The sequence below is a fragment of the Geotrypetes seraphini genome, chromosome 8 (genome assembly GCF_902459505.1).
Source record: "Geotrypetes seraphini chromosome 8, aGeoSer1.1, whole genome shotgun sequence".
In the NCBI taxonomy this organism is placed as follows: domain Eukaryota; kingdom Metazoa; phylum Chordata; class Amphibia; order Gymnophiona; family Dermophiidae; genus Geotrypetes; species Geotrypetes seraphini.
In genome coordinates, this window is record NC_047091.1 from 114,615,355 (window position 1) to 114,638,332 (window position 22,978).

At 41.2% G+C, this 22,978-nt stretch overlaps 1 protein-coding gene across 1 annotated transcript in view; it reads left to right on the forward strand.

The window, feature by feature from the left end:
• The window catches only part of LOC117364477 (nuclear receptor ROR-beta-like), a 95,269-nt gene that overhangs the window by 55,398 nt on the left and 16,893 nt on the right, over positions 1-22,978 (forward strand). Inside the window, exons 2-3 of the mRNA XM_033953696.1 lie at positions 16,826-16,911; positions 19,917-20,058. Coding sequence (XP_033809587.1) covers positions 16,826-16,911; positions 19,917-20,058 — 228 coding nt within the window. The remainder of the gene's footprint in view (positions 1-16,825; positions 16,912-19,916; positions 20,059-22,978) is intronic.

A 22,978-nucleotide genomic window follows, 5' to 3' on the forward strand; every position in this document is an offset into this window, starting at 1 on the left:
CCCTCCAATGCCTCAGGTACAAAATAAATACCTGTAACATGTACAGTACATTGCTTTTGATTATTTCTGACACTATCGTATTCTTATTATAAGCTAACTTTCCCCCTCTTTTACTAAGGCGTGATAACCATTTTAGCACACGATAACGCTAACGCGTCCATAGAATATAATGGACGTGTTAGCGTTTAGCGCACGCGCTAATATTTAGCGTGCACTTAGTAAAAGGATCCCTTTATTATTTATGCTTATATAAGCCATTTTAATGTATTTAATGTGGTGTCTTATACACCGCTGAATCTCCCAAAAGATTTGAAGCGGTTTACAAAATAATTAAATTGACTTTACTATTGTTATGCCATTGGTTATACGTCAAACTATGGGCCTCTTTCATCAAGTCGCACAGCAAATGCACTGAAGCCCTTTAAATCCCTATGGGCTTTAGTCTAGTTGCCATGCTGGCCCACACTAAATTGTATGATTAAAAGAGGCCCTATATCTGCTGTATAAGTACCTGGGTGAATCTCTTCATAAAGGTGGTTAATAAATCCCCCCCAAAACCACATACACCTCCTACATAAAGTCAATTTCCAAAAGCCATTTACCTAGATGAACGAGCTATTTGAAAACTGTGCACCCTCCCTGGAAGAAATATACACACCAATGCTGCTGCCCTTTGCCACTCCATCCTTCTTGAAGCTGTCCCTGGTGTCTAACGGTTAAGCCAGCCCTGCCTGCCATATGTATAAGGGCAAATCAAAAATGAAAGGCAACTGTTAAATTATGTGATTACCGGAACAGAGCCAGCGGAATGCAACATATGTACTCGTACATTGCCTGCTGGGTAGTTCATCCATGCGCAGTGCAGCGCTCGGCTTTTAGTCGTGTGGCAGCCACAAGGTCAGAAACACGGATGCTCCACTGCACGATTGCACCAACGAAGAACAACGTGCAGTAGTGCCCTCCTCCATGAAAATCATGTTACTCTTCTTTTGAGACATGAAGGGGCCTATTCTGCCACATTTCCAAGCGTAAAGGCAAACAGTGAAAATTACTATGCATTGCTGCAAAATGAACTGCAGTTCGCGGCAAAAGAAGAATGTAGTCCAAAACTGTTACTGCATCATGACAATGTACATCCTCATAGAGCCATACAACAAAACTGAAAAGGAAGAACTTGTAATGTGAACTTCACTTCAAATGTGTAAAACTTTCGACCAGAGAGGTGCTCACTTCCTGGTAAGTGATGTAATCAAGGGTGACGAGGAAGGAAGAAGTTTTCATTCGGTTCCAGCTTGTTTGGCGGCTCTCTGAAGAAGCCTTTGGCGAAACGCATTAGAGCCCACTGGAGTGAAACAGCTTCCCGAAGCACCTATGCAAGTTAAGTTCACATTTGAAAAGCGTTGAAGTTATTATTTTTTCAAATGATTGATCTGGGACATTGGTCTTTTTTGCAAAACATTTTTCACCATATTTCTTTCTATCACGGGAGAGGATGCAATGATAGAACACTGAAATGCTTATAGGGGCTTGTCCCCAGTTAGCATTTATTCCACCTTGTTTTTCAAGGTTCTGAGCACCTCCCTGGTCGAAAGTTTACACATTGAAGTGAAGTTCACATTACAAGTTCTTCCTTTTCAGTTTTGTTGTATGGTTCTGCTTTTTGGGAGACGTAGTTTAGAATTTGACCCAGTAGTTTTCATTGGGCATCCTCATAGAGCAACAGTGGCAAAAGAGACAGTGGAACAACTTGGGTTTGAACATCTTCCTTGCAGCCTGGATCTGGCACCTAGTGATTTTATAAGCAAAAATAAAAGCAAGCACGAAGGAGTGGAAAAGTCCAAAAAAAAAAGACTGGTGAACTCCAGATATTTCACAAATAACCTTCCTTTATTGTCCAATAAAACATTTGACTTGACATGCGCACGTTTCGGCCTGCCTCAGGAGTCTCAATGATTTGTGGAAAAATAAACGGATTCACATCCGAGGGTTACTTCAACCATACAAAAATGGATCACAATAATTGCAAAATGAAAATCGCTGTGAAAAGCGCCACCAATAGCAATCTGCATATGGCGAAAACCAGCTGCTAAAAACCACCGTTGTGTTTGTGAATTTGATTCTCCTGTGTTACTCCAACCTAGTGATTTATCGCATCTTCAGTCCACCTAAGGAGACGCTGCGAGGTTGCAAATTCACCCCTGATGATGAGGTAAAAGAAGCGGAGCTCACCAGTCTTTGGGAGCAGCTGAAAAACTTCTTCTTTGGAGGAATGCAGTAGCTAGTAGTTGAATGATACAACAAATGCATCATCTTGCATGGGGACTATGGGTTTCTAAAGGGATAACCCATAACTGTTTCTAAAGAGGATATTCCTGCTTTCTTTTTTGCATTTTTCTTCCCCCTCCCTCCTTATTGTGCTTTCCTTATATGCTACCTCTCTTTTCTCTAAAAACAGATTGTAATTCTACCCCCTCTATCCGAATACAAGTCATAGAAACATGACGGCAGATAAAGGCCAAATGGCCCATCCAGTTGGCCCATCTGCAGTAACATTATCTCTTTCTCTCTCCGAGAGATCCCACGTGCCTATCCCAGGCCCTCTTGAATTCAGACACAGTCTCTGTTTCCACCACCTCTTCCAGGAGACTGTTCCATGCATCTACCACCCTTTCTGTAAAAAATTATATCCTTAGATTACTCCGGAGTCTATCACCTCTTAACTTCATCCTATGCCCTCTCATTGCAGAGTTTCCTTTCAAATGAAAGAGACTCAACTCATGTACATTTATATCACATAGGTATTTAAACGTTTCTTATCATATCTCCCCTCTCCCACCTTTCCTCCAAAGTATACAGATTGAGATCTTTAAGAGTGTCCCCATACGCCTTATGATGACGACCACATTCCATTTTAGTAGCCTTCCTCTGGACTGACTAGATAAGCGTTTAAATCAAATTTTAATAAAACTTGGAAACTTGTTCAATTGCTCACGGTTACTTCTTTTAAAGCTGTTAAATATATTTTGCCTGTACTTTTTGATTTACCCTCATATTTTGCATTGCTGTGTCTATGAACTCTACAGGTAACTGTATCCCTAAAGATGTCATGTCCCAAGGGGACAATCAAAAGATCCTCAGAGAGAATTAAAACAACAAAAAAAAGAATAGCAAAGACTAGAAGTAGGTGTTTATAAAAGGAAAGGCAGAATGACCTCAATCTGCACAGCTATCTGTGTACCCCACAAAGACCAACCCCTTTGAGAAAATGCAGCCATTCAGCTCTAATTTATTTAAAATTGTTTTATGTTCCATCACATCTAATTAAAGCCCTGATCACTATGCACCTTTTAATCAGGTTTAGAAGAAGCCATCTGTGTCCTCCCCTCTCATGCCTACTTATCCATCCTTCCAGCAGCCTACTCCATTTGAAGATAACGCTCTATTTTCTTGTGGGTAGGTGAAGAAAATGATGGGAGGAAAGGTTAAGGAACTTTGTGGTGAGTCTCGTTCTCTATGTCGAGACAAAGAAAGGCCCGAGGAGCAGCTTCCGTAGATCTCTAGAGCAGAGTATCGTGTTCTCACTGCCTAATGGAATTAATTTTGCATTTGGATCTGTTCTGGGATCAAACTGATGAGCACATGTTGAACACTATGTAACATATTTAATTTTTTGATAAAAGAAGACTGATACAGATTAGAAAAATGAGTGACTCCATTGGTGAACAGATTCCGTAGCCTAGACTGTATGACTGCTTCTCAAGGATAAAGAATAGAATTAAAGGTGTGAGAAGTTCTAATGCACAGGAAAAAAGATGAATTAAAAAAGAATACAAGAGGGAGTGGAGAAATGGAAAGAGTGTGGAAAGAAAAGTGAGTACAGCATCAGGAACCCCCTGCCAGAGGTTGTTAAGCCCCTAATTTTAAATCTAGAAGATGGATCATTGAAAGGTCTTTCAACAGTGATCTGATCCATTAACAGCCCCTCAGTCTCTTCAAAAAGGCTGTCAGATACTGGCATGGACTACAAATCCCAGAATGTTTTGGGGGTGAAGGAGCAGAGAGCAGTTATCACTTTTAAGATGAATGTTCTTTTTTTTTCTGTGTGATTGCTTCCCATCTTTCCCATTTCTTTCTATTTTAAATTTTAACTGTAAACTGCTGTGACCTGTTCTCAGAAATAGCGGGCAGTCAAGTGATTTCAATAAACAGAAACGGAAAATGATGGCAGATAAAGACCAAGGCCTAGATTCACTAAGGACACCGATCGTGTCCCGACCACTTTGCAACCCTGACCCTATTCACTAATCTTCCTCCCGCACCCGATCCGATCTGTGCATGCAAATGAGGGGGAACGGGATGCAAATGTAGGCAGGTAGTGATTCACTAAAAAAAAAAAAATGAGGAACACCGACTGGGCTGGCCGATCCCAAAACAGGCGACTGCTGAAGACCAGTCACACACATCCCTGCCGACTCTCTGCTCCATTGCCGCCCTGAAATCCCAGCCAACTTCCACCAGCCCTGCTCTAGGTAGCTCTCTGCTCCCTCCCTGCTCTCTGCCGCGATCCTGCTCCGCCGACAGCTCTGCTCCCTGCTCAAAAAGCTCTCTGCTCCCTCCTTGCTCTCTGCTGCGATTCTCCTGCCGAAAAATGTTCTCTGCGCCTTCTTTCCGCCCTTCCCTGCAGTGGGAGCCCATGGTTTTAACCCATTTTAAACCCACAGGTTAAAACCATGGGCTTGCACTGCAGGGAAGGGCGGCAGAGAGCAGGAGAGTAAATAAAAAAAAAATAAAAACAAAAAATGGACAGCAAACGCATGCGCACACCATCTACAGGCAAAGTAGATGGTTTGCGCATGCGTCTGGATCGCTCTCCAGCGCATGCCTCTGATCGCCCCATTTGCATGAAGATGGTTGGTGAATCGGTCGGCCTACCTCGGATTGGGTAAGATCAGTGGGCTTAGTGAATTTAGGCCCAGATGACCTATCCAGTCTGCCTATCCATATACTACTTACAAACTTATATCCTTTCTTTTAGAGACTCTGTGTGCTTGTCCCATGCTTTCGTGAATTCATATACAATCTTCATCTTCACACATCTACCATCTTTTTCACAAAGAAGTATTTCCTCAGATTCCTCATGAATCTATTCCCTTTCGCCTTTGTCCTTTGCCCCCCTCATTCTGGAACTTCCTTTCAATTGAAAGAGACTGGACTCCTGTGCATGGCTGTAGCTCTAACCACTGCATCACACACACCCCCAATCTATCTGAATGCATAAGGAACATAAGAATAGACATACTGGTCAGACTAATGGTCCATCTAGCCCAGTATCCTGCTTCTAGCCTTGGCCAATTCAGGTCACAAGTACCTGGCAGAAACCCAAATAGTAGCAATATTCCATACCACGGGTCCCAGGGTAAGCAGTAGCTTCCCCTATGTCTGTTTCAATAGCAGACTATGAACTTTTCCTCCAGGAACTTGCCCAACCTTTTTGAAATCCAGATACGCTAACTTCTGTTACCACATCCTCCAACAGTGCATTTCGTTGAGTGAAAAAATATTTCCTCCTATTTTATTTTAACTGTATTTGAGTCATTGAGTGTCCCCTGGTCTTTGCACTTTGTGAAGGAGCAAGAGCTTTGGACTAATGCATTTCATAGATCTTTTTCCAAGTTTTCAGCTGAACTGAAGTGAATTGTACTTTTTCACTGATCTAAAACTATGTGATGGAATATACCATGCAACCCAGTTCCCCGTAAATTCAAGCACCAGGCCATGTAAAGTTTTAAACTGTAATCGCTAACTTAAACTCCAGTCTGGTTCTGATTGGAAGACAGTGAAGACTCGTCAAATAAGCTTTTGTCCTAAGTCATCTTCACAGCCATATTTTGCAAAATTTGCAGATAGTGTTTTGATTGGAATACTGGCTTGTCAGTTATCCTAATACAGTAATCAAGCATAGACAAATGACTGTTTGAATTAACATCTGCCTAGATCCACATACATCTAGGATTTTCCAGGGTTCGGTTCAGCACATTCTCTTCCTGAACATAATGTTGGGCAAGAATAAGACTGGCAGTGCAAAGGGATTACATTCTAGCTGTCTGAACAGGCAGTCCATTTCTGTTCCAGGTAGCTAGGTGTGATTCACCCACACCTGGTGACGGCATTCCTGGGAATAGGTCTCGGAGCTCACTCGAGTGCAGGTAGATACTGTGCCAAGCTGTCCTCACAGATGCTTCTTTATAATTCCAGTTTAGTTTCCACATCTTCTTTTCAGAACCCTATCTGTGTATCTAAGTCTGCAACTTTTGAATTCTGTTTTCAGGTCTTTCTCTGTTCACCACTACCATCCGCTGACTTTTTAAAGGTCCCGTTTCATATAGTGGAAGCTGTTCCACCATGTACTACTTTCTTCTCTGAGGCCTTTATGTTCAGTAAGCTGGCTGGAGATCTGCAGCTTGAAAGGATTTCAACCAGAATCCTTGCCCTGTCTCATGACCATGAGTGTCTTCTGCTTGAAGTCCAGGTCCTCCAATGAGAGATAAGAGATGCTCTATTTACTGGGTCAGACTGAAACTCCATCAAGTCCAGTATCCTGTTTTCAACAGTGGCCAATCCAGGTCACAAGTACCTGGCAAGATCCCAAAGAGTAAAACATATTCTGTGCTGCTTATCCTAGGATTAAGCAGTGGATTTCCCCAAGTCCATCTTTAAAAATGGCTTATGGACCTTTGTTTTAGGAAATTAACCCTTTTTTAAACCCTGCTAAGCTGATTGCCTTCATCACATTCTTTGGCAATGAATTCCAGACTTTAATTATATACTGATTGAAGAAATATTTTTTCCAGTTTGTTTTAAATCTATTAGTTAGCAGCTTCATTGCATACCCCCTAGTCCTATTGGAAAGAGTAAACAAGCCATTCATATCTACCTGTTCAACTTCACTCATTATTTTATAGACCTCTATCATATCTCCACTGATCCATCTTTTCTCTAGGCTGAAGAGCCCTAGCTACTTTAGCCTTTCCTCAAAGGGAAGTCTTCCCAATGCTTTTATAATTTTTGCTGCCTTTCTCTGTACCTTTTCTAATTCCCCTATATCCTTTTTGAGATGTGACAACCAGAATTGCACACAGTATTTGAGCAGCCGTACCATAGAGCGATGCACGTGCATTATAACATTTTTATCTTTGTTTTCCATTCCTTTCCTGATAATTCCTAACATTCAATTTGCTTTCTTAGCCGCCGTCAAACACTTATTCTCGATGATGACAACTAGATCCTTTTCTGGGTAGTAATTCCTAACATGGAGTTATAATTCAAGTTTCTTTTTCCTACATGCATGACTTTATACTTGCTCATGTTAAACGTCATCTGCCATGTTGATACCCAGTCTGGGAAGGTTCTCTTGCAATTTTTCACAATCCTCTTGTGATAGAACAACTTTAAACAACTTTTTGTCATCAGAAAAATGTAATTGTACCATTAGTTATTCCCATCTCTAGATCATTAAAATATGTTAAAAAGCAGTGGACCAATAGGGAACCTCACTATTCTTGTTTTCTTTCAATTAATCTGATTTAGAGAAGAAGCCTTAGAACTCTGCCTGGGAAGAAGACCTCCTCAAACTTAATCAGCAGAAAACAGTCAAAATGCTCAAATGTGTTTTAAATATGTAATAGTTTAAGTATTTTAAATGGCTAGCAAGATGAACATCACATAAATTTAAAATTAAACATAATATTACACAATATATTACAAAGACAAAACAAAATAACCTTCATTTAAACTACACCTTTGGATTGGTCTACTTTATACATTCCGGCACTAACCATTAGATATGTCAGTAAGGGGGGAATTTATCAAGGAGCGCTAACTGATTTAGCGCATACTAACTAATTTAGTACGCACTAACGATTAGCACATGCTAAATGCTAAGGCGCCGAATATATTCTTGTGGACATTTTTAACATTTAGCGTACACTAAATAGCTTAGCACCCCCTTAATGAATTCCCCCTTAAATGCCTTTTGGAACAGGCGTTTTCAGTTGTGTCTGTGCTCTTACCATATTATGCAGTCCACACCCATTCTTCACCCGTGACCCACCTAGTTCGTGCCTCTTCAACACGTACACTGTCATGCCTCGTCCGTACGCAAACTGTCATGCCACTGCAATAACTTTAGTGCACTCCTGAAGTAATGGTTAAGGTGCCTTAATTTGTGCCTTAACAGTTCAATACACTTTAATAAAAGGCTCCCAGAGCGACTTGTCCAAGGTCACAAGGGGAGTATCAGTGGGGGAAGTGGAATTTTGAAGCCTGTTTCTCTAATCTAATGTGGGCATTTTTATTCCGCTTAACCAAGTTAAGACTCAAAATGGATCACAATAAAAAAATCGAAGTTGAGCTATAATCCCAAGAAAAACATTGGTCATAAAACATAAAAATCCTAAAAATTAACTTCTTAGTAGATACTGTTCAAACAAACGAGCTTTCAAAAGGCATTTAAATGCGTAGTAACGGCCAACTGCTTTAAGGAAGCATGGTAACCTATTTCTTGATTCTCAGCCTGTTGCTCTGATCATTTGCATCCTCTTTTTCCCTGCTAGAAAGAATAGAAATGCTGTTCTAAGCCAAGTGTAATATTTGCAGTGTTGTCCCTTCCTAGAAAGGATTGGTGCTGTTTGAGTTCTGGGAGCTAGTGCTGTTTTGGTACAGCAGGTTTGCTAAGTATGTTCTGCAAACGCTTTGGTTTATATACCTCCCCCACCCCCCTTTTCACAAAACCATGGAAGCGGTTTTTAGCACAGCCTGGCACTGCTCCCGACAACTCTTGAGTATTGGGAGCAGCACAGAGCATTCAAAGCACCGGCCTGCGGTAAAAAAAACACTTCCTCGGTTTTGTAAAAGGGGGGTTATTTAGTTACTTAGCGAAATAGCAAAGTAAAATAAACAAAAGTATCTAATAATGGAGGAAATTTGTGTCCATTACTGAAGAATCAGAATTATTTATGTAGAAAGTAACAAGCCAAAGCAATTCCAGTTCAAGCTAGCCAACAATTCCATTTTGTCTTCAGTCAAAATAATGTACCCCCAAAATCACAGAAGACATACATCATCAGATACTGTGATGTGATTTCTGAAAAACATTTGGTGGGGATATGTATTTAATTTCAGATCTCCAATATTAGAATACTCATGAAAAAAACTTGAAGATGCGTTTATTTTATTTAGCATTTAACTAATTTTCATTTTTTTTCATGAGATTATTTTATAGCCTACCTATCTCGATTCAATACTTTAAGAATTTTACACCCCCCCCCCCTTTACAAAACTGTAGCGCAGTTTGTAGCATCTGCGGCGGTAACAACTCTGACGCTTGTAAGAATTCTTTGAGCACCGGAACTGCTACCGCTGTGGCTGGCACTAAAAACCATGCTACGGTTTTGTAAAAAGGGGGGAGGAGGGGGTTAATGTGTTTGTGGTTTGAATGTACATATGTGTTTATTGTGTGTGCGTTGTTGTCAAAACCTTAGACACCAATGAACCCCAATTCATAAACAAATTACTTATCCCCTATAATTCTTCACGTTCTTTGCGATCAAACAACCACAAACTTCTAACTATTCCCTCGTTAAAAATCATTGGAACCCGTCATCAGGATATGTTTTCTGTAGTAGCACCTCAACTCTGGAACTCTTTACCTTTATACTTAAGAGAAATAAATAACCTAAACGATTTTAAAAAGAATTTAAAATGCTTTTTATTTAAAGACGCTTTTAATATTTAAAATTATCCATGTGCTCTTTTTTTTTATATATCAAGATTCGTTATATTATTGAATTCTTATTTTAATATATAATTTTTAAGCTAAAATTTCTGCAATTTTTATGATTTTGTACTTTATAACTTTTAATTTGTAATTTTATATTTAACTACTATGCTTTTTCTTAGAACTTAATGTACAAATTGTTAAATTTTTAATATTTTATGTTATTTACTGTTTCAATATTGTGTTTACATATAAACTATAATTCGCTTAGAAATAATCTAATTAAGCGATTAATCAAATATGAATAAAACTTGAAACTTGAAACTTGGAACAGAAGAACATAAGAATAGCCTTACTGGGTCAGACCAATGGTCCATCAAGCCCCGTAGCCCGTTCTCACGGTGGCCAATCCAGGTCTCTAGTACCTGGCCAAAACCCAAGGTGTAGCAATACTGCATGCTACCGATACAGGGCAAGCAGAGGCTTCCCCCATGTCTTTGTCAATAACAGACTATGGACTTTTCTTCCAGGAACTTTGTCCAAACCTTTCTTAAAACCAGCTACGCTATCTGCTCTTACCAAGCTTTCCAGAGCTTAACCATTCTCTGAGTGAAAAAAAAATTTCCTCCTGGGGTAAAGATCTAGAACAATTGATCTCGCCCACTACATATGAGGAATTCAGGAAGCACCTAAAAACATATCTGTTCCTGAAATATCTAGACAGTTGACCCGTACATCTCTTTCTCCTCAATAACGGTTCTCTTGACCTATTAACCACTTTCTTTCACCTCTTTTAAGTTCAATCAATTTGTACCGTCTTTTAATCTTGTGTAAACCGCATAGAACTTCACGGTCCTGCAGTATATGTACTGTTATTATTATTATTATTAACTTCGAGTGTCCCCTAGTCTTTGTAATTTTTGACAGAGAGAAAAATCGATCCACTTGTCCCCGTTCTACTCCACTCAGGATTTTGTAGACTTCAATCATATATCCCCTCAGCCGTCTCTTTGCCAAGCTGAAGAGCCCTAACCGTTTTAGTCTTTCCTCATACGAGAGGAGTTCCATCCCCTTTACCATCTTGGTCGCTCTTCTTTGAACCTTTTCTTGAGATAAGGAGACCAGAATTGAACGCAATACTCCAAATGAGGTCGCACCAAGGAGCGATACAGGGGCATTATAACGTTCTTGTTAACCATCCCTTTTTTTTTTTTTTTTTAGAAGTGCAGCAATACATGGACTATAAATTTATAAAATGAAACATGAATTTTAAAATGTGTGAAACAATTTCAGAATTTCAGTTTGCAGGCTTTGCACCAATTCTCCCAGGAAACATACAGTCTCATTTTCCTTTTCATTCATAAATACTTTTAGATCCTTTTACCTGTATAAATCGGTGTTTACATGACTTTTGAAAGATGCTTTTCCATTGTTCAATTATGTATGTATTTTTTAATAGGATTGAAAATAGTACAATAAATAACAAGTTTCAAACATTAAAATTCAAATTCAGGTGGGCTTTTTACAAGAAGTATATTTCTGTTTTTATTTCTCCCATGCTGTGATACATACCTGGTTTAACTTCTTGGGGTTCCCAGTTCAACTTTTCTCTTTCTTCTGCTACTGTCATCGTGATCTGCTGCGCTGTACTGGGTGAGGGGCTGTGTTTTATGGGTGGCTGAGGTTGCGGTATTTCCTGGGCATCTGTGTTGAGATCTATACCAGTCCCACTTGTTTTCTTTTACCAGGAGCAGGTGTGTGGTATTCTAGAGCTCTGCAATATTTGTAGTGCTACCTGTTCTTGGGCAGGGTCCAGGTTTGAATCACGGAATTGGTGTTAATTTGTTTTGCTACATCTATGTTGATTTAGGTGTTTTCCCGGTTTTGTATTTCACCGCGTGCCTGATAGTTGAGAAAGTTATGTGGCTATTATTGGTGGCGATTGCTCAAATATGCCATTTTTGGGTGAGTTCTGATCCTAATCCATTTGGGGGGTTGGGGATATAAGGTTTTTGCAGATGCAGAGGATGTTCACTTTTGATTCATAAGAACTACCACACTATATCGGCTCAAAGGTCCGCGAGAGTCATGTATTTATTATGTCACGTGTGTCCTGACTGAAAAAAAAGTTGAGAACCCACTGTACTAGATAGAATAATGGGCTATCACTAAGCCCACCTTACCTTTCCGGTCTGTGTCCAGGCTCCCTATTCACAACGCGTCCTTATGCTAATTAGGCCAATCGGAGGCATGCCCCCAACCGACCACGTGGATCGCAGAAGAGCGATCCTGACGCATGTGCAGACCATCTTCTTTGCTTGTAGATGGTCTGTGCATGCGCTTGCCTCCGTAGCAACTTTTCTTTTTAAACTGAACTCTTCTTGCCACCCCAACATCAGCGTGAGCCCGGTTTAAACCTGCGAGTTAAAACCCTCTGCTGAGCAGCCGCTAACATTTTCTGGGCTAGATCTCATGCTTTCCAGGCTGGCCAGAGCTGGGGGATGTTGTGCAGAGAGTGCTGACGACACCTGGATGTGTGGATTTTTGGGAACTGGGAACCAAACGTGTCCCCGCCCCCGCCCGGCTGCTATTTCCACTGCTGCTGTCTCCAGCCACGCTCGTCACCTGGCAATGTTACTCCCTATATACGGGGAGCAGGTGGCATCCCACGGGTAGCGGTGTCCACTGTGCTTGGCGGTTGCTTTGGGGGAAGTAGATTTCACAGCTGCAGAGCAGAGAGGCAGCGTGTAGGGGGTTATGTGAAGTGATTTCAGGGCTGCAGAACAGTCGGCAAGGACGTGAGCGATTGGTCCTCGCCAGTCGCTTCTTTTGTGATCGGCCAGCCCAGTCAGAGTTCCTTACTTTTTTTTGTGAATCGCTGCCTTCCCTACTTTTGGGTGTCCTGCCTCATTTGAATGCGCAGATTGGAATCAGATCGGGAAGCAGGTTGGTGAATCGGGTCTGGGTCGCAAAGGGGTCGGGACTCGATCGGTGGGCTTTGTGAATCTAGCCCCTTGTGCCTTCTCAGATTTGCACATTTATCACCTTCCTTCTCTACATAAATTCTTACTTCAGGTTTTATTAATCAAATTTGTGATTTTAATTTAACACCCCTTCCCCCCCTTTTACAAAACTGTAATGCAGTTTTTAGCACGGGCCGCAGCCGGTGCTATGAACCATGCTATGGTTTTGTAAAAGGAAGGATTAATATTTGAACATTGTTTTTGCATTTTGAATTGTATATTAAATTGGGTTTGCTTTTCTGTTTTCTAGTAGTTTTTGTCATTCCTGACCTTATGTTTTGACTTTTTCTATGAGGAAACGTAACCATAGTAACAAAAATGCATTCAAGTGACTTATATTGAAAACGCAAAGAGTCAAGGGAATCATACTGAAAACGCGTTGACGTGATCACGTGTTAATGTGCTCTACGTGCGCGTGTCCTTCATTCGCCAAGCGGCATCTAGGGGCGCGCTGAATTGTCATTGCGCTCAGTTATGTTGCGCTAAATTGTCTCGTGCTCAGTTATCGCTGCGCTCAATTGTCTTGCGCGGAGATATAGTTGCGCGCAATTGTCTTTAGCGCCATTGTCATTGCGCTGAGTTGTCTGCGTGTTTGTCCACGCGCGATTGTCTTGTGTGCTTTTGACCTGTCACCATCTGGAAGAGGTGGTAGTGGGGTCACCATGATTGTTGAGTTAAAATCTCTAAGGAGAGGTGTAGCCTATAAGCCTTGAAGTTAAATAGGGGGCGTGCACAGCTGAAGCTTTGCGTAGGGTGTCTAATATCCTTGTAGCGGCCCAAAGTAAACTAGGTAGTGCAGCCAGTTCTTTTATTCCCATGCAAAAAATATTTGTAAGCACACTTTTGTGCATCCATTTGTAACCATTCCTCTTCAACATTATAGGGTACAATTCCTATGATTGAGAAACAGAGAAGAGGGTAAGAGGGAAGCCAGGGATGTGATGGAACAGACTTGGAGACAGAAATAGGACCATGGGTTTAGTCATAGGAAGCAAAAGAGGGTGGGTCACCAGCTCTGGACCAATCACGTTTTTGACCTCTCTCCCCACAGCAAATGCAAGTAGGAAGCTTGGAGAGGATGAGATGGTTGGTTTGTCCTCCCCCCCCCCCCCCTCCCCTCTCCAAACTAAAAGATTGTTCTACTTCCCTTGGAGGTAGTTTGTCTTATTGTTTGATGGGAGACAAAGGGTAGGGCAGTAAGAGGGGTGTAATTCAGCCTCTCACTCACAGCCCCAGATTTTAGCAGAATGGACCAGGAAAATAAAATGACTTTATATCACTCTACTATTGAATTCCTCTGGAAATGGCCAGATAACTTCTTTTGTAATCCGCCTTGAACTGCAAGGTATTCGCGGAATAGAAATTACTAATGTAATGTAAAGTAACAAAATGAAATGGGAGAAAAGAAAGACAGGAAACCGATTGTGTGGGGGAGGGGGAGGGTATTTTTTGTTGTTGTAAAATTTAATTACTCTCGTTTAAGATAAACAGATGTTGGAGAATGAAGTAAGGAGCTGCCAGGTCACCCAGTTCCAGGAGGCACTTTTTGGCTAGTTCTGGTTTTAAATTTACATTCCCAAACCGTGTGGGATTTGTAATCCATAATTATACCCCACTAGCTGATGCCCCGGCGTTGCACGGGTATTTAATTATAGCAATAACACTGTAAATTGATTTAAATAAAGATACTTTATAGTGGTGAATGAAATTATTTTTTAACAGCTTTATAAAAAGTACTATATTCAAATTATAATGTGAAATATTTGACAAAATGAATACAATACAACTAACACAAAACTTGATTATAAACAACATTTTTAGTTTCACCTCCAGGAGCAAGAACATATAAATTCTTGGGTGAACCCACCCTTGAGCAAGCAACATAGAGTTGTCCATGGGAAAAACAGGGGGATCTTAAATCCACTCCACAGTATGTAATAGTCTGTCCCTGTGATTTGTTGATTGTGATAGAGAATGCAAGTCTCACTGGAATTTGCAATCTCTTAAACTGAAAAGGAAGATCTGTTGGAATAAGTGTCATCCAAAAGTTTCAGTATTGATTTAAACAACTCAATATGTGGAAACTCAGGTTGAAAAGAAACTCCATGCAGTTTTTTCCCGGTTCAGAATGGAACCTGTGTTCCTAGTTCAGCATATGTGAGTACTCATGTAATGTAATAACATTATGAACTGGGGTGCATGAAGGAAACAGTTACAAACACAGTTAGAACATACAAACTCTATATGTATGGTGTCCGTGGTAGAATAGAAACGAAGTCCCTAGTGGTTATAGTGTCATATAAAGTGTTTAATACTGTAGTTGGAATTACTGTGAGAATGGCAGCTTTTTACATCCTTTCCATTGACATGAATGGGTGAAATCTGATTTTCTGTTTGTAGCTCCGCCCACGTGTGCAGGTGGGCCGCGAGACCCCCAGAACATATCACCCCAGGTAGTGAGGGATCTCCATACCAAGTTTCGTTCAAATCGGTCAAGCCGTTTTTGAATTACTGTGAGAATGGCAGCTTTTTACATTTTTTCCATTGACATGAATGGGTGAAATCTGATGTTCTGTTTGTAGCTCCGCCCACGTGTGCAGGTGGGCCGCGAGACCCCCAGAACATATCACCCCAGGTAATTGGAATTACTGTGAGAATGGCAGCTTTTTACATTTTTTCCATTGACATGAATGGGTGAAATCTGATTTTCTGTTTGTAGCTCCGCCCACGTGTGCAGGTGGGCCGCGAGACCCCCAGAACATATCACCCCAGGTAGTGAGGGATCTGCATACCAAGTTTCGTTCAAACCGGTCAAGCCGTTTTTGAATTACTGTGAGAATGGCAGCTTCTCCGCCCACGTGTGCAGGTGGGCCGCGAGACCCCCCAGAACATATCACCCCAGGTAGTGAGGGATCTGCATACCAAGTTTCGTTCAAATTGGTCAAGCCGGTTTTGAATTACTGAGAGAATGGCAGCTTTTTACATTTTTTCCATTGACATGAATGGGTGAAATCTGATGTTCTGTTTGTAGCTCCGCCCACGTGTGCAGGTGGGCCGCAAGACCCCCAGAACATATCACCCCAGGTAGTTGGAATTACTGTGAGAATGGCAGCTTTTTACATTTTTTCCATTGACATGAATGGGAGAAATCTGATTTTCTGTTTGTAGCTCCGCCCATGTGTGCAGGTGGGCCGCGAGACCCCCAGAACATATCACCCCAGGTAGTGAGGGATCTGCATACCAAGTTTCGTTCAAATCGGTCAAGCCGTTTTTGAATTACTGTGAGAATGGCAGCTTTTTACATTTTTTCCATTGACATGAATGGGTGAAATCTGATTTTCTGTTTGTAGCTCCGCCCACGTGTGCAGGTGGGCCGCGAGACCCCCAGAACATATCACCCCAGGTAGTGAGGGATCTGCATACCAAGTTTCGTTCAAATCGGGCAAGCCGTTTTTGCGTTGGCAGCTTTTTACATTTTTTCCATTGACATGAATGGGTGAAATCTGATTTTCTGTTTGTAGCTCCGCCCATGTGTGCAGGTGGGCCGCGAGACCCCCAGAACATATCACCCCAGGTAGTGAGGGATCTGCATACCAAGTTTCGTTCAAATTGGTCAAGCCGTTTTTGCGTGATCGCGGCACATACACACACACATACATACACACATACCTCCGATTTTATATATATATATATAGATTAAAATCAATGTTGCAGGTCCCATTAAAGCATCTGAATAAGAAATCAAGGGCTGGCCTAAAGAAAAAAAAAACAACCAACAACTCCTGGAACTGGGTAATTTGAAAGCTCTGGGTAAGTAAGTTTTCTGAGATACTTTTTGGGGAGTTGCAGGTGCTGCTCTAGCCATAGAGAAACATGTGATGAGAGTGTAGAGTCCTGCATGATTCCAGAGGGTTTCTTTTTGGCATAGAATAGTATTGGAGCTCCATCTAGTGGAGAGGATTGAAAGTAACAGCTGGTCTCTTCCTGAAACTGTACTAACAAAAGTTTTCTCCTCCTCCTTTTACAGCACAAATTGAAGTGATTCCATGTAAAATATGTGGAGACAAGTCCTCGGGGATTCACTATGGAGTCATCACGTGTGAGGGATGTAAGGTAAAGGGAAACTTAATGGGACACTGTTCCCCACAGCTTGCTAGTTTTGTAAATCTCTTTGCAAAGCTTTCTTGATCTTGTAGTACAGCTTTTACCTAGGGAACATAGGGCTTCAGTTCCCACGATGCTTTGTGCTGTAAGTTAACGAAAGTGGACTGAAGCAAGTGATCAGTGTTGGTGGGTGGTTATGGTTTCTTCTCCTCCCACATTTCTGGAGTCCAGCTACATGCAAAAGGGAAGAAAGGATGTCTTATTTACCCAAGAATTCTTTGTATCATTGCATTGATGATCTGTGCTAGGATTACCAGATGTCTGGATTTCTCCAGACATGTCTTCCTTTTGAGGACTTGTCTGGGGGTCTGGATGGCTTTTCAAAACCTGGCACTTTGTCCGGGTTTTGAAAAGCTGTGTTGGGCAGAGAGGAAGTCCGTGCATTCGCGGCTGTCACACAATGACGTCATACGCACACTCGTGTGATGTCATCACGTAGCATCCGCACATGCGCGGACTTCCTCCCTGCCCAACAAGGGTGGGCTTGGGGGCGGGGATGGGCGGAACTAGGTAGGGCTAGGGGTCTGGATTTTCTGAAAGGAAAATCTGGCAACCCTAGTCTGTGCTGAAAAGCCAGTTCTCATATTTTACTACTCAGTGGACTTGAAATTTCCAAACTGTGTTGCAGCTCTTGTGTGGCACTGCTGTAATTCCATTTAGAAAAATTGGGGAATTCTACACTTCCCCTTCCCCATTCATGGTTTCTGCACTCGCGATTTCACATAATCGCGATTTTTTTTTTCTGGGGAGGGGGAAAATTTTTTTAAAATATTTTTTTTTACCTCCCTGCCACCTTCCCGGCCTTACCTGGTGGTCTAGCGGGCTTTCGGGGCAGGAGCGATCTTCCTACGCTCCTGCCCTGTGCAGATCGCCATGAGGAAATGGCTGTAGGGAGTTCCCGTCGTAGTCTCGAGAGACTACGGGAACTCACAGCAGCCATTTCCTCATGGCGATCTGAACGGGGCAGGAGCATAGGAAGATCACTCCTGCCCCGAAAGCCCTCTAGACCACCAGGTAAGGCCGGGAAGGCGGCAGGGAGGTGGGGGTGGGTCAGAGCCGGATAATAGCGGTTTTTCGCCATTCGCGGTCTGGCTCTGCCCGTATCCCCCGCGAAAAACGAGGGAGAAGTGTAATCAGTTCTGCTAAGACTATTGGGGGAGCTAAAAGGTAAAGATTTATCTATCTTGCTTATATCCCACTTAAACCTAAGTGGGTTACAAATAATATATCATGCAGAAAACAGAGGATCTTAGATAATTTAACATTATAAAACCTTGAAGCAGAAATATCTACTGTGATTCTGGGGTCCTGCCAATAGAGGGCCAACTGAAACTACTTTTTTTCAGAAACAAGACTATTTGTAGAAATAAAACAAACAAAACCTTTTATGGATTTTTTTTCTTTTATTTCTCCATATTACCTTGAAGAGTGGACTAACACAGCCACCACACCATTTCACTCAGAAACAAGACTGTTTGTCAGGTGGACGACGACTGAATTTTGATTTCAGTTTCAGCACTGAAACTGCTCTGAAATCCATTCAGTTACATCCTCTTCTAGTGTATTTAATTTAATTTTTATTTAAAGCTCACCCTTTCCATGGATAGCAGAGATGCTAAGTTACCCAGTTCCAAGCTGGAGACTTTTTTGGCCAGGCCTAGTTTTCACTTTACAGTGTGGGATTTCTAGCGTCTTATTCTGTCCATTGAACTCAAAGCTGCAAGTCTCATAATGCACCAGGTAGTCAGAAATCCAGGACTATCCCCAAATCCCCAGCCTAGAACCAGGTAACTTGGCAACTTGGCACCTCTGTTATAGCTCAAGATGAATTATAGTTGGATATATTTAGGTATTTTCGTGTTCCCCAGGATCAGGTTAAAAGGGCCAGTGCAGTGGGAAAAATAGCCTTCCATCCTGGCTGATCCATTTTAAATAAAACTGCAGCCCTTTAGTCCCAAACCCTACCCTGATCCTCCTTTTTTAAAAAAAGGGTTGATGTTGAAAATGGTTTAACCGGGCAGAAGAGGCTCCTGCACAGTTAAATCCATCTGCCCGGCCCTGGAGCAGATATATCCAACAATACTTAACTGAAAAGTGCCATCGAATATCTGCCCTGACTGCAGCACACTCTCTGGTTAATGTTGGGGTAGTCTGGGACAATAGTGTAGCCAGACCTGCTATTATGGGCCTTCCCAAACTACCACTGCCACTACCACGCATACTTTATCCTGCGTCTTGCCTCCTCACTTTCTGCCCCTGGATCTGGCATTTGCTGCCACCCTTCTTCTGCCTTCGGCCTGGCAACGCACCCTTCTGATGTACCTTTGCTCCTGGGCAGTGCAGCGATGTATATCAGTTACTTGTACCGGTCTCACGGGCTTCCTTCTACCGTGTTTCACCAGAAAGAAAACAGGAAGTAACATCAGCAAGGGCGGGGCATGGTAGAGGAAAGCCTGCAGAGCTGGCTCTGCCTCTACCTGCAAGGGTGATGAGGTTTAGAGAGAGAAAGGGAAATTGGCTGAGCTGTGGGATGTGAGTGAGGCAAATGCTGGATACAGATGTGGGAGAAGAGAGGTGAAAGGTGGCCACTGCTGACTTATCCAAACCCAACCGTAGCTACACCACTAATCTGGGAGTGGAGTTGGGGTAGACCTAGAAGTTATCCAGGCACTGCTGACATTCAATACTGGTGCCTGGACAACTTTCCAAGCACAAATAGCAGTCCTAACTTCACAGCTGGCTCAAGGGCCTGTGGTGCCCTGGGCCAACCTCTGTGAGAGCAAAGAAACATGCCATTGCTGCTGTGATGGGTGAGCCGATGAGGCAGACTTTTGGTAAGAGAGGAAGAGAAATGGGAGACAGATGTGGGAGAATGTTTAATCTTAGAAATCCATTCTAAATTTCCCATTACTTTACTTGGGGTTTATTCTGTAATGCTGTGTCTTTTCACTCAGGGTTTCTTTCGACGGAGCCAGCAGAATAATGCCAGCTATTCCTGTTCCCGCCAAAAGAACTGTCTGATTGACCGAACCAACCGCAACCGTTGCCAGCACTGTCGCCTGCAGAAGTGTCTGGCCTTAGGCATGTCACGTGATGGTAAGTCACGAATGATTACCTACACTGTTGCTTTTATCCACCTAGTGTGTGGTTCATGTTCTGTAAGAACTGTGATTTTTTTTTTTTTTTTTTTTAATCTTTATTCATTTTTAAAACTCACAATAAGTGTAACATAAAATACAATCATTTTATACTTTAACATCACTTAATACATCATCAAATTCTAACTCGCATCAAATATTCCCCCCTCCCTTATACCCAACAATTATTCATAAGCATAAGAAATCATAAAATATTCCCACCCACCCCCACCCCACCCTGGACATGTATGAACAAAAGGGAAAGAAAAAAAAATATTAATATTTATTCTATGCAGTAATTTCAATCTTTACAGTATCTTGTTAATGGCTCCCAAATAATCTGAAATTTCTTAAAATTTCCTTGCTGCATGGCAATTACCCTTTCCATTTTAAATATGTGACACAAAGAGTTCCACCAAAAGCTATAATTCAGCCTATTCCAATTTTTCCAATTATTCGTAATCTGTTGTATGGCAACCCCTGTCATAATAAGTAGAAGCTTGTTATTATTAGAGGATATTTGGCTTTTTGCCCTCATTGACATGCCAAACAATACGGTGTCATAGGATAATGCCACCGGATTATCTAACAAACTATTTATTTGACCCCATATTGATTTCCAAAAAGCAAGTATCAATGGACAATGGAATAACAAATGATCCAATGTCCCAGCTTCAAGATGACAGTGCCAGCATCTATTAGATTTGGAGCTATCTAACTTCTGTAAACAAACCGGGGTCCAAAAAGCTCTATGTAACAGATAAAACAAGTTTGTCTCATAGATGCAGACTCTGTACGTCTCATCCTCCAAGCCCAAATATGTGGCCATTGAGATGCAGTAACTTGATGCTTGATCTCAATGCTCCAAATGTCCCGAAGACCAGTTTTTGGTTTCTTATTTAAAAACCCAGATATTAATTTATACCACTGAGCGACCTGATGTCCCAGGAAGTCCACCTGAAAGCATTAGAGCGGCAAACTCTACTGATTACTGAGATTTCTCCATTCAGGGAGCCCAACCTGAATGGCCTGCTTCAACTGCAACCATCTATAGTTTTGTGATTTATTAAGACCGAATTTGTGTTGCAATTGTAAAAAAATCAAGCAGCTTACCATCTGAAATAACATCATCCAAAGTACGTATACCCGTCTTCATCCAATACTTCCAGATGACCTTAAATCCGCCAATTTGAATCTTGGAGTTCAGCCATAGGGTCTGATGAGTTGATTTATGAACCAAAATTGGTGTTAAATTATTCACACATTTTAAGGTTTTCCATGTCTGTACTAGGAATCTATTATCCTTATATAATCTAGGCATCTTAATACTTAACATATGACTCAATCTCAATGGTGACATGAGTTGCCATTCCAACCTTAACCAGTCTGGGAGATTTTCCATGAGCTCAGGGAGGATCCAGTACATACCCTGACACATAATATAGGCTTGATGGTACCTATAAAAGTTTGGAAAATTTACCCCACCCTCCACAATTGGTTTTTGTAGAGATACCAAGGCAATTCTTGCTGCTTTCCCCAGCCAAATAAATTTTGTCAGAATACTATTTAATTTCTTGTAGAAAGACCCCTGAAAAAACACTGGCAACATACCCATTTGGTAACAGACTACAGGCAAAATCATCATCTTTAACTGTCTGGACTCTCCCCCACCAAGACAAATGTAATGGGTTCCAATGCTCACACATTTCTGTGACCTTCAGCAATAAAGATTTTTCATTTACTTTCATAGTTTCTTTCAGTGTATTTTTTATCCAAATACCTAAATATTTTATCCCCTCTTCCTTCCAGAGAAAAGGGAATGTATCAAATAATCCTTTTGTACAATATACATTTAGTGGAAGAACCTCTGATTTGCTCCAGTTTATTTTGTAACCAGAGAATTTTCCAAATCTATCAATCAGATCCAGTAAATGCGGAATGGTGGTTTCAGGATTCCTCAAATGAAGCAATATGTCATCTGCATAAGCAGAGAATTTGTATTCCCGACCAGCATAAGGAATACCCTGTATCTCCTCTGCCTGCTGAATCGCCAATAACAGGGGTTCCAATATAATATCAAAAAGCAAAGGAGATAACGGACACCCTTGTCTAACTCCCCTTCTAAGACAAAAACGCTCAGAAAAATTATTATTAGTTTATTAATTATTAAGTTTCAAGTTAATTAAAAATTTGATATACCACCTTATCATTTATTTCAAGGTGGTTATACATTTTAAAATAGGGTAAAAACAAATAATACAATTATACATAACTTTAACAAATAAACATACAAGATTAGGGTACAAGTGGAAAAAAGGGGAGAACTATAATGATTAAAGAAAAGTAAGATATAAAGGTATAAACAAAAGGGCGGGATTAAAAACAAGTAAGCCCAATACAAGTGGACTTATAAAAGATAAAAAAAATTTTAGAATCCTTAAAAGGACATTTACACTTGAAAGGCATCTTTGAAAAGGAATGTTTTTAGAAAAGATTTACATTTTTCAAGATTGGTTATCTCTCTTAGAGCATTTGGTGCCGAATTCCAGAGGGTTGGGGCAACTACTGAAAAGATAGTGTTTCTTCTAGTGTTAATATGGTTCAAGGTTGGGATTGCTAATAAATTTTGCTCCGAGGAACGAAGAAAATGTGATGTTGCATACGGTATCAAAAATTTATTAATGAATTCTGGCTGTCCAGTATTTCTTGTTTTAAAAGTCAATAATAGAGTTTTATAGATGATACGGTGATGGATGAGAAGCCAATAGGCTTTTATCAGAAGAGGAGTTACATGGTCAAATTTTTTGGCCTTATAGATGACTTTTACTGCTGTGTTCTGAATTATTTGGCCTTGCATAAGGGGAACTATACAAGGTTTG